Source organism: Fusarium flagelliforme (assembly GCF_020744385.1).
Source record: "Fusarium flagelliforme strain FIESC 12 MPI-CAGE-AA-0113 chromosome Unknown B0J16scaffold_2, whole genome shotgun sequence".
Lineage (NCBI taxonomy): Eukaryota > Fungi > Ascomycota > Sordariomycetes > Hypocreales > Nectriaceae > Fusarium > Fusarium flagelliforme.
This window is the reverse complement of record NW_025763504.1, coordinates 3,869,100-3,880,417: the sequence shown is the minus strand read 5'-3', so window position 1 is coordinate 3,880,417 and position 11,318 is coordinate 3,869,100. Positions and strand designations below refer to the sequence as shown.

General features: G+C 49.9%; 3 protein-coding genes across 3 annotated transcripts; 1 reads left to right on the top strand and 2 right to left on the bottom strand.

Moving 5' to 3' along the window:
- The first annotated feature begins 1,519 nt into the window (after positions 1–1,519).
- B0J16DRAFT_334169 (ribosomal L22e protein family-domain-containing protein) lies at positions 1,520–2,584 on the top strand. The gene is made up of 4 exons (XM_046126930.1): positions 1,520–1,805; positions 1,897–1,932; positions 2,060–2,256; positions 2,329–2,584. The coding sequence occupies exons 1-4, from the start codon at positions 1,629–1,631 to the stop codon at positions 2,453–2,455; spliced, it is 537 nt and encodes a 178-aa protein (XP_045986910.1). The 5' UTR covers positions 1,520–1,628; the 3' UTR covers positions 2,456–2,584.
- Positions 2,585–2,608: 24 nt separating this feature from the next.
- On the bottom strand, positions 2,609–3,898 carry B0J16DRAFT_69043 (mitochondrial carrier domain-containing protein). The gene is made up of 2 exons (XM_046134303.1): positions 3,666–3,898; positions 2,609–3,610 (listed from the first exon to the last, which is right to left on the bottom strand). Exons 1-2 carry the CDS (start codon positions 3,802–3,804, stop codon positions 2,742–2,744), a joined length of 1,008 nt encoding a protein of 335 aa, XP_045986909.1. The 5' UTR covers positions 3,805–3,898; the 3' UTR covers positions 2,609–2,741.
- A 1,086-nt stretch (positions 3,899–4,984) lies between these two features.
- Positions 4,985–10,042, bottom strand: B0J16DRAFT_380896 (uncharacterized protein; the record flags this gene model as incomplete). Its single annotated transcript, XM_046131111.1, has 3 exons — positions 4,985–5,037; positions 5,091–8,390; positions 8,440–10,042. The coding sequence occupies 3 exons, from the start codon at positions 10,040–10,042 to the stop codon at positions 4,985–4,987; spliced, it is 4,956 nt and encodes a 1,651-aa protein (XP_045986908.1).
- Positions 10,043–11,318: the final 1,276 nt, after the last annotated feature.

Below are 11,318 nucleotides of genomic sequence, written 5' to 3'. Positions count from 1 at the left end.
TGTTGAAATATTGATTGGCAGAAGTCAAGGTACTGATTGGACTCGGTTGGCTTCCTTCGGCGGGCCTGTGCAAGACATCAAAGCGAAATACCACTTTTCTTGGCTAGGTTCTTAGTCAAGCGTCTGAAATGTTTGTTAATCATTTTACCTTGTTAGTCATTAACATAGGCGAGAGAATATGAAAGGTTCGCTCGTATTGCTAAAGGCGTACTCTACTTCTATCCAAGAGCCAGGGTCCCGAGACTACAAGAAACAAAACTTGGCTCCAAATATCCTTAGTATCAGTATCAGCCTCTTTCCATTTACTGTCTTCAACCAATAACTTGAAATTATTCTACCAACATCATCAATGTGTGATCAAGGTCTATGGCAATGCTGGCGACAAGGCAGGTGGTTATGCGGATTGTAGTTAAGGAACGTAGTTTACTATAATACAGTACACCTTGCTGTTTGAACTTGAAAGACATCAAAGCTATCGCATATTACTATATAGTAAAGGTCAGGAATATGGACTTCTGAATGTCGTTCTCCTTCGTTGAGGCTGGATAAGGTAACTCGGTGCTATCGTTTGTTACGCTGCTTCTCATCTTCAGTTACCAGTAGATAAATCAACGCGATGATCATCTTCAACTGCCCTCACGCACTCAAGAAGAACTCGAACCAAGAAATAAGTTATATTCCAGCTGGCAGGCTGTATTGGTAATCTGTTTATCGTTCAAGGTCGAAGTTTGGAAAAAAGAAACGTCTGGCCGTGGTGGTAGCTGGGCCTTATGATGGGATCTGAAAACTTGCTTCCTAAACTTCAAGTCGGAACGGCCCAAGAACCAGTCTAGAGTGACATGAGATCTCTTACTGATCCCACCTTTTATGGCGTCTCAACCAAAACCCAGGATCAGTAACCCGAGACTGGTGAACTGTAAGTTTGAACATCATCATGAGTGCTGATGATTTCGTTACGAAAGAGACTACAGGCCATTGTCATTCCTAGACGAGATAAACCTTATTTTCTAATCATTCTGGAGGCTGAGAGCCTGTATGGGAAACTGTAAAATGCTGCTCCCCTTAGGTGTCTAAGACGGATAGTGAAGCACAATATCTACGCATTTAGGACCAGGGAAATATCCATAAATCAAATCTGAGACATTGCGCTTTTTTTCTCTCCGATAGTATGAAAGTAGCAATCTTGATCGAATATAAAAAGGCTCAATCGAAAGTTTGCTGTCATGGGTGAATTCACCTTGAGACGAAGGATACCAAGGGACATAGTACACGCCAGCAAGGTAGCATGCAACCCATAAAGGCTTGCATTCACACTTGAAGATACGAAGTGGTTAAAGATTAACTTTGTGGTATTCTACCTTGTATTATGTAGAATTTATGTTGAAAACATCCATGGATAACTTGCCTGAGGAGCTATTCACTTACAAGAAGAGAAGCCTTACAAAGTCCATTTACAGCTTAACCTCTTTATCCACCCTTCGAGCTCACTGTGCCAAGTACACGTTTCAGACAGAGCTGGAATTAATTGGTCATATGAACATAGGCTCATTTACTATGATCAATTTTGATAAATACCGAAGAAATCCCTTATATCAACTGGCTTGACGCGGAGGCTGGCTGCCCGTCACATGACCATCAACGCCCCACCCACAGGCCCTAATCACCGCACTTTTCCGAAATCTTCGAACTTTTTGATTCCTTTCCCTCGATTCAAGCGCAGGATTAGACTTCTTTGCGACCGAAAACACCACAAGTCCCCCTCAGACACCACAAATCCCAATCCATTCGCAATGGCTCCTCAGGCAGTACGTACATGACATCGCTTTGCTGTTAGGCGCCTCCTCAGTAGAGGAGGTGGCCGCGACAAAAATGCAGTAGGCTAAGTCATTTCAACAGAAGAAGTCGGGCAAGGCCCAGAAGCAGACCAAGAAGGTACGCTCTCCGATATGAAAAATCGCAATCAAACCGACGAAAACAATACGAGACGGTTTATTCGAAGCGATCCCCGATACCGAAACGATACGACGAAAGAACGCATTCGCTAACTAATATCGTGCAGTACATCATTGATGCTTCTCAGCCTGCCAGCGACAAGATCTTCGATGTCTCCGCCTTCGAGAAGTTCCTCCAGGACCGCATCAAGGTTGAGGGCCGCACCAACAACCTCGGCGACAACGTTGTTGTCAAGCAGCAGGGTGAGGGCAAGATCGAGATCACCGCCCACAACGAGCTCTCTGGTCGTTACCTTAAGTACCTGTACGTTTTCGGCCCTCGCTTCGCCCGCCGAAGTTTGAAGATTTGCAAAGATGAAAAACTAACACTGTACAGGACCAAGAAGTTCCTCAAGAAGCAGCAGCTCCGTGACTGGCTCCGCATTGTCTCTACCTCTCGCGGTGTCTACGAGCTCAAGTTCTTCAACGTCGTCAACGACGAGGCTGACGAGGACGACGAGTAAACGAAACAAATTGCAATGCATTGCAACGGCGCAGGAATGGATTGGTGAATTGGGATACGGGATCGAAAAAAAGTTTAAGGACTTGGCCAATAGACCCAGCCATTTGTGTGGCACTCTTTGTGGTGTTCATATTACTGCCTCCTGAAAATCTTTGTGACTGTTGTGCATTGTAGAATTGTGAAATATGTATATGTCATGCTGTCGCTTCTCTCCAGATAGGCCAATGCCTTTACATGCCACTCCTCCGTTGGGTATGATGCATATTCATTCTTGTCCCTGTCTTCACTCATGGCAAGGATCTCATAACGCCTTCGAAGGCAACCAAAGCCATAGCATTCGCTGGGAACGCTCTCAAGAAACAGGGCACAAAACCTCTCCAGTAGCCCTTCCAACCTCTCTCCTTATACACAGCAATAGCGGCATCCTTCCATCGAGGAAATCTCTGAACTCCGTCATTAAGCCCTCCTCCCAGAGGATCAGTCATGATACGTTGCTTGACCACATCGCTCGGGTAACTCGTCAACCAGAAGACTTGCGCACTGAGACCGCCTGCCCAGAAATTCACAGCCGGTGTGCTGAGGCTCGTCTTCTCGCGCAGTTGCCGTGAAATAACATCGTAACTGCCCCACCAGCAGAAAAAGAATGCTCGGAAGAGAAGTGTCGCCGAGAGGCCATGATAGACACCCTGAATGCCATGGTGTCGGTAGATCTTTTTTAGACAATCAATTGGGCCAGCGTATAACCTGTCCGACTTTTGCGCAGCATACTGAATCTGAAGTCGAGCTTTGATGTGTTCAACTGGTGCAGCGATGAAGCTCACTGTCGATCCAGCCATTACACCCGCGATACCATGGCCGAAACTTGGAAGCGCCGTATGTCCTTTCGGTGCTGTGCCCGGCGAAGAAGCCGTGACATCAGTGCCCACCGGCTCAACATTAAAAACATGTTCTGACAGAAGCCGACGATACACAGTTAGTGAGCCCAACATGACCGAGTCCATAAACATCCACCCAACCAAAGGCGGCGTAGCACCCTTGTACAGCCCGCGAAAGCCCTCATTGCGAATAGTCTGCGAGACACATTGAAGAGGGCCTTTAAAACGACTTGGATCTGTTGTTTGCAGACGGACTTTGATGGTGTCGAAAGGATGGCCGACTATAAAAGATTAGTTTCTTTTCAGAGTAACGTCATGATGAGGAAGAATGCTTACCAGACAGCTTGGCTATGCCACTGAAGACGCCTGCAATGAAGCCTTTGTAATCATTCGACTTTTTCTTTGTTTGGTTCCCTTGTAATTTTAAGGACTCTGACTCTTTCAGATTGTGCTTCCCTTGCACATCTGCGGCCATTGTGTATCTGAGCGACTCTTTTGAGTCTATTCGTCACCACTTAACTTTTGCAGCAGCGCACAATCGCACTGGCGATAATAAGAGGAAGGGAGTATCAGTCTAATATCCTTGCCACAATATCGACAATGGCTAGATTGATAATATGATGAGAGATTTCCCGTCAAGACCAGCAGGATGGAATAAGAATGAATGGAAATTGGATCTCAAAGCTGCTCGATCCAGAAGTTGAGTGCTGACGGTTACAATATTTTGGATATCGACTGCTCGTTATTCGCCGAGTCCGGGGAAGGTCCCTCACTAAATTATAACGATATGGGTCTTGACACCGGTTGTCGGAGGCAGGGACCTGGAGGCTCTAACCGCCTCTGAAGATCTTGTGCATTACAGTGCCCGGAGTCCTCTAGCCTCCCCGGCAGGAACAACTTACCAGTATCCATCTTGGAGGCCGATCCTATGCGTGTCGAGCTAGACATCTGCAGCAAGTCAATTGGTTCCAGTCACCGACTTCACTTGATATAGAATAAAAGACTAGAGTAGTTGGAGTTGATATCCATCTCGGATTCATATCAGTTGATTCTTCTCATCCCCAAGTACAACCAATATCGTGGTATCTATCTCGCAAAACTAATAAACTAAACCTATCTAACTTGAAATATGTCCACGCACATCCATATCAACTTGTGCTTGCGAGTTATCATATGGCTATCCTTCCCCTTTACGCTCATAATATCCAGTCCAAAACAAAACATAAACCAATGTTGCCCGCAAATCAAACCATTTGACGTATCGCTCTGCAATTAGAAAGCCATGTCGTATCGTCGTCAAGAATCGAAGCAATAGCCTCTTGATGCAAATGTGTTCCTTTTTCCCTTTGCTTTTTTTGGTATTTTCCAACACCCGAGATCCTTACTTCTTCCCTTTGTGTCATTAAACCCTTCGACGGGTTGCCCAGCTGCTGTTGTGCTAGCCATCCCTGCCTGCACTCTATAACTTCTTCTTCCGCTTGAAAAGTCATCTGTTCGAAGGCCGTTTCATGTCCATAAAATTTCATACAGTTGACACACATTGAACGCCTACAGGTGTAGGATGCAAAGTCATGTCCGAAAACAAAAGCGCCGTGTCATTCTTTGAAAGAACATCAGTATCCTGGTAACGAACGGATGCTACGACGAGCCCCCTTCTAAAAGGTCTCCGTATCATCCGTGTTGTGAGAGGCAACACTGCCGAAAGTATCTGCTTTTCAGGTTAGTCAATTGTCTGGTTGCATTGTTCAGATTGAAACTTACCTCGCTTGCGTCGGCGAGACTCTTCCTCGGCGCTTTTGGGAGTCATAGCCCGAGGTCCACTGGGTCGTCGAGTAGGAACGCCTAAAGCAGCGTTCAAGTTGCGGTTCTCAGGCTTGGGACTGCTGGTGTAGTTGCTGAAATGGGTGCCACTCATAGTGGCATAGCCGCTCTCGTCACTGGGGTGTGGCGCAGGGCTGCCCTTTGCCAACTTGGAGATGCGACTGCCTCTTGGTGGTGACATAGGAGACATAGCCGAAGGGCTACCCGTGGGCTCAATAGGCTCCTTGGGAGGACGGGGAGGGCCAGTTGGGGAGGTGGTCCAGTAAGATGGGTCCTGAGGAGCACCAGTAGACGATGCCTGGCTATATCTGTTGGTGTTCTGGCCCATCTGGTTGAAGCTGGACACTGAACCACCCCAGTCCGCGGATCTCGGTGTCATCGGAACATTGTACTCTTGAGCGGAGAACTCCAGAGCGTTGCGGAAGCGCTCTGTCTGACCCTGTCTGGGCTGGGGATGCTGAAGGTTCAATGAGTTTCGGTGAACCTTGTACTTGGGAGCATCGCCCGGAGTGCGCGAGATTTCACGACGAACGGGTGCAGGCATTGCGCCAGCAGCACTGGGTGCTGATGCAAGCTCAGATGGGTATGCACTGTCAAGATGGTCGTCTGCGTAAGGGCCATGGTTATAATCACCATCGTTGTATGACCCCAAGCTGGAAGCGGAGCGCGAAGGAGGGTAGTCGTCGTACTTGGGTTCCTCCTTGCCCTTGCCTTGGCTGGAAGCTGTCGTTCCAGACCATCTAGAGATCTTGGGGAACCAGCCTGAAAGACCAGACTTGTGCTTCTTCTTCTTCTCTGTTGTGCGAGGAGTGTTCTCATTACTCATTGGTTGAGCAACGCCAGAGGGCTGAGGGGGAGTATCAAGAGGAACAGAGCTGCCGCGCTGGAAACCCGATCGATCAGGGGTCAGCATGTTGGGGTTGCTGCGCTCAGCGGATGGGCTGGGGTGATCATGCTCATATTCGTCCTCATGCTCGGCCACAGTGCTGATACGGTTATCAGAGAACTTGCGCTCGTTGGCGAGGCGAGATCGAGAGTTAGAGAGAGAGAAGTGTCCCGATTGGCTGGGTGTGATTGTTGAGTTGCCTTCAGGCTCATAGCCTCGGTCTTGCTCGAAGTGGCCCTCAGGCTGCAAGTTGTCGAAAGAAGGGCCACGTCCTCCACTAGTAGAGGGGGCTTGGTTAGTGCCCTGTACCTTCAGATCATCAACCTCGCCGAGAATTTGCATAAGAATCTCCTCGATGCGCTTGAAGTCGCTGGTACCCTTGTTGCTGAGACCTTGGAATGCTCGCTTGAACAGGTTCTTCTTGGCAGCAGCCTCGTTGAAAGTGTCGATTTGGGAAATGCTCTGAACTGATCGGGCACCAGGGTATGGGCGAGGACCATTAATGGCCTTCTGGAGCTTCTCAGTGTTCTCAGTGCCAGCAAAGATAACATCGTCACTGGTGTCCTGAACGAGGTTCTTAAGTTCGTTCATTGAAGTGCGCATCTCGAGAGCGGAGTTCATGAGCAGTGCCACGATCTCAGTGTCCCGAGCAGAGCGTTGAGCGTCGCGGACCATGAGGTGCTGCATCAAGGACACAATGTCCTTGTTCTCAATGCGGTCGATTCCTTGACCAGTGGCCGCATCGAAGAAGGGCGAGCCCATACCTTGAGACATGCCACTCATATGGCGAGCGTCCTTGGGGGCGTAGAAGGGGTCCTGGCCAGCAGCGTTGGGGGATCCAGGTAAAGACATGTGCAGAGCCTTGGTGTTGGGCTGCAGATCGGGAGTTCGGTTGTTGCCGTTGGACATGTAGCCTTCGTCGTACTTGGGGTTGTAGCCAGGGCTTCCGGTGTGATAGGGAGCTCCGAAACCACGTGCTGCCATAATGTTGTCGTTCAGTGCTGGGTTAGCAACAGGGCTGGTATCCTCATACGGGTTAGTGATGAGGGTATCTCGCTTGCGATCATCAGAGGTGCGCTGCCACTCGTCTTCATCTTGGCTAGCAGCGCTCTCAGCACGTTGTGCAGCGATGTTTCGAGGCGTAGGTGTAACTCGGCCCTCTGAGGCATCATCGCGGTGCTCGCCATCAAGACGATCTTGTACGATTGAAGGGTTGGTCTGAGCATCATCGTCCATGTATCCAAACTCGGGCATAGGGTTGTTGAAGTCAGGCATACCACTGGCGGCCATCTTAGGTGAATCATCGTAGGAAAGACGGTCGATGCTGTGTGCAGGTGTGTTGCGAGGTTCATGACCCTCCAAAGTACGCTCCTTGAAGGATTTGTTTCGGAAGACGCCAGCGCCTTGGTATTCCTCGGGCTCCTCAGTGGACGATTGCTTCTTGCCCTGAGCGGCTTTTAGAGCCGCAACAGCGCCAGTTGCAATAGCCACTTCTGAGGCAGTGGGAGATCTTGTTCGAGGTACCTTGCGGCCGTGTTCATCGATGTCGTATTCAGTGAAATCTTGAGACTTGTTCGACCTGGCCCCAGGTGTGGCGTGCCTCTCGGGCTCCAGCTCACTGCCATCCCGGTATTGCTTCTCAGGGCTGGCACCACGGCTGCTATAAGTCCTTGACTGGTCATCGTAAGATAGTGCCGAGTCACGATGGCCAGGATAATCGCTATAGGCAGCACTCAGCATAGAGGGGTCAAGCATTGAACCGTCTACTAGAGAAGCGACTGCTGATTCGGGACCCATGGGTTGGTGGACAAAGTTGGGGTTGGCAGCAATGCCCCGCACAGCTTGTCCAGACGCAACCTTTTCCAACTCGCTGTCTTCACCGTAGTTACTGTGGCGATAATCCATGCCAGAGCTTTGAGGCGACATCTGGTCGAGCTCCCGCTGTTGTAATGAATTCAGAGAGGGAGTTGATCGGCTATCGCGGCGATCACCAGCCTGCTCATGATAAGCATCGCTCGTAGAGTGCATGCTCCTTGAGTTGCGAGGATGATACTCGCTGCCCCCCTCGGTATAACCAGAAACGCTGGGAATAGGGCTTAGACCCCGGGCACCGGCCTGATAGGGTACGTATTTCAGAGGAGGAGGAACATCCTGAGTAGCGAAATAGGAGTTGTCATATCCACCTTCAGGATAATCATTGTCGGAAATATCATCCTCTTCGTACTGACCCTGGCGTTCGAGAGGGTGCTTTTGGCCATACTCATCTGGCTCATACTCCTCCACGTAATCTTTCTGACCACGGGGGTAGAGCTCGCAGGTCACCTTGTGATACGTTGGCGTGAGAGGTAGATAATCTGTTGTCGACATTTGAGGGAGTTGCTGAAGGTGTAGGGGTTGAGTTACCAGAAACATATCCACCAGGGATGTTCTTGATAGGAGTGATTTCCTCGCTAGCTGAGTGAGGTCTGTCGGTATCGGCAGAACGAATAGAAGTCCTGGTCATTTCTGAGGGGTTGATTTCACTCATGAGAGGCATCGGTGGTTGAGGAACCACGTGATCATCGTATTGGTCCGCATAAGGATCACGGCTCATAGCACGACTGTGGGTAGATTCAGCCCTTCGGCGCCGTCGCTCTCTTGGCTTTCGGTCGCCTGTTGTGCTATCAGACAAGATAGACGAGCCAATACCAGCAGCAGCGGCACCAGCTGCCGCACCCTTGAGCATATCACGCTTGGGAGCGACAGAGTCGTTCTCATATTGGCGGTAATCGTCTTCAACAGAATCTTGGCTCAAATCAGAGTTGGCCTCGAGGACATGACGAGCCTCTCTGTTGCGCCTATCCTTAGATTCATGTCGTTGACCCGACGACCGCCGGCGGTCGGGTGTCAACTCGTCCTTGGAAATTGATGTGCCAGATGAAGTGAAAGAGTCACGGCGACCTTCCCTCTTACTGGTTTCTCGCTTCAGAGCATTAAGCTCGGGTAATATTAGTCGGCGGATAGCGTCTTCGACAGTCTCAAGCAGCTTTGGATTGTTAATTGATGATTTGGAGACATCTGATCGTGAGGAATGTGCTGGGTGTGGGCGGTGGCTAGGAGCCAAGTGAGATGAGACATTCGAGTCAAGACCTGACACATTGGATTCCGGTTGTTGGCTTCTGCTGGAGCGACGGCGATGGGCTTTAATAGGCTCCTCCGTCCTCTCAGAAACGCTGCTGGTCCTGCTCTTTGGTCGACGTTTTCTATCCGATGTTGACTTATCTCGCGACGAGTGTGTTGTGGAAACCTTTGACCTATCTCTGGTTCTGCTCTTGCGATTTCTGACTTCTTCTGCTGCGGCGGTTGCCAGTGCACCAGCACCAGCAGCTGTAGCCATATCCCTTGTTCCTGTTGGGCTCTCTGCCTTGGCGTCGGTGTTGTTGCCAGTGCCGTCAAGGAAGCTGTCGGATGGGATGGCAGAGATATCGGAAGCGTTGACGTTGTACGTCTCTGAGGGAATCAGTGGGCTGGCTGGCCGTCTACGTCTGTGGCTGCGATCAATCTCAATATCAATTGGATTTCTCGAGACGTTAGACTCTTCGGTGGCGGAGGCGTAAGAGTCCATGCTTTGGCCGTCGTCTGCGTCGAATTCAGAATCGCCCAGTGGTATCCTTCGAGTCACAGAGGTGTTACGAGCGCTCTCGGTGACTTGAATGTGATGATCAGAGCGACCTCTTTTGGAAGGTGTCAGTCGGACACGAACGCTGGGTCGGCGCTCTCCTGTTGAGCCGACGGTAGACTTGCCCCCTTCGAAGTACTCGATGAGCAGTGAGGTCTGAGACTTGCTAGCCTTGTGACCACGGGTAGCAATGGTGACGGGAGTACCGTCTTCGGGGATGGAGTATGAGGACTTTTCGTCGCCTGGATTCACACCATCCGCCGTTGATGTGAGGTCGGTGGGCGTGGTATTAGTCTCGGTTTCGGTAGGAGCGGGAAGTGGAAGAGATTTTCTGTCAGATACACCCATCGTAAATCTGGTGAGGCTCTTAAGTGGAGGTGTTTGGGCCCTTTCTCCCAGGACTACCTGCTGCGATCCGGATCGGATGCAGAGAAACACCGGTGGAAGAGGAGGGGGTTGGTTGATTAACGTATTGATATCAAGCAAGACATGCGGAAATCAAGACGCAGCAGCAAAGAGTGTCTGGGCACCGAGGTCAGTGTCAGCTATTCCAAGGTTCTGACGGAGCGAGAAATAACGGTGTAGGCCAATGGCATGGGGCTATGAATCGCCACCAGCGTCGTATCGACTCATGGAGCGGAGAAGGATGGAGTTGAGAGACTTACACACAAGCGACCCGATTAAAAATAAGGAAATAAAGTTGGGAACGTTGACCGACACAACTGAGCCTATCCCTATCCAAACGGATGAACAGTTTCGACAACGAAGCTGTACTAACTGAAGCCACTATCGCTGACTCCAAGTGACCTCGCCTCCGAAGCCCTTTAGTTTCCGCGGGGAAAATTCGAGAAGAGAGAGATTTGGGGGAAGGGTTTGGGATGCGACGTGCGGCGTGGTCGATGGTAATGGTAATGGTGTGAAGGTGTCTCTCCCAACTCAACTCCCAAGGCTCATGGGGATGTGGATCCGGTAAGGTAGAGAGCCCGGTCAGGTTCTGGCGGGGGGGCTAGAAAAAAGACGGGGCTAGCAAAGTTGCCCGCAGCAACGCCAAAACCAGGGATCCAAAATGGAAGTAAGAGCAGGGAATAGTCTATCAAGAGTCAGAATGACAAAAGAGTGAATATCCCAGAAAACCGGATAGAAAAGAGAGAGGAAGGAATCTCAACTGAAATCTAGGTCTGATTGGGAAAAGGGGAACAGGGCAATCAATTTAGGTGCACCGTATTCGAGGGGATACAAGGGGCAGCAGAAGAACAGAGGAGGCTGGGATGCGATTTGGAGGCTGGGAAAAAGAAGAAAAAACGGGTTGTTGACAGTAAGGTCAGGTAAGGAAGGCTTGCTTGCTGGCTGGCCGTTTTAGCAGCACCGACAAAGAACAAACTCAATCGCTGCATGCACTAGAAGATTAAATCTTGAGCATTCGAGGTTTAATTGTTCGACGATGCATGAATTTGTAGTGTATTGGGGAAGTTTACATTCGTGAACAGAAGGACGGATACAGCAGTCTATCTAGATGGCCTATTAGACATTTGGATACTATCTCGACCTCCATAATCAACTCCATTTGCCTCCTCTTGAATCTCTCTGCCTGTCATTTAATCACATCTGTCCAAATCGTTCATGT

What these genes read in the sequence shown, in the direction of transcription:
- B0J16DRAFT_334169 (XM_046126930.1), top strand. Translation starts at nt 1,629, where the DNA reads ATGACCATCAACGCCCCACCCACAGGCCCTAATCACCGCACTTTTCCG. An exon ending in TCGCAATGGCTCCTCAGGCA is followed by an intron (nt 1,806 to 1,896) that starts GTACGTACATGA and finishes TCATTTCAACAG; the next exon opens with AAGAAGTCGGGCAAGGCCCA. An exon ending in GGTCGTTACCTTAAGTACCT is followed by an intron (nt 2,257 to 2,328) that starts GTACGTTTTCGG and finishes AACACTGTACAG; the next exon opens with GACCAAGAAGTTCCTCAAGA.
- B0J16DRAFT_69043 (XM_046134303.1), bottom strand. Translation starts at nt 3,804, where the DNA reads ATGGCCGCAGATGTGCAAGGGAAGCACAATCTGAAAGAGTCAGAGTCC. An exon ending in TGGCATAGCCAAGCTGTCTG is followed by an intron (nt 3,611 to 3,665) that starts GTAAGCATTCTT and finishes AATCTTTTATAG; the next exon opens with TCGGCCATCCTTTCGACACC.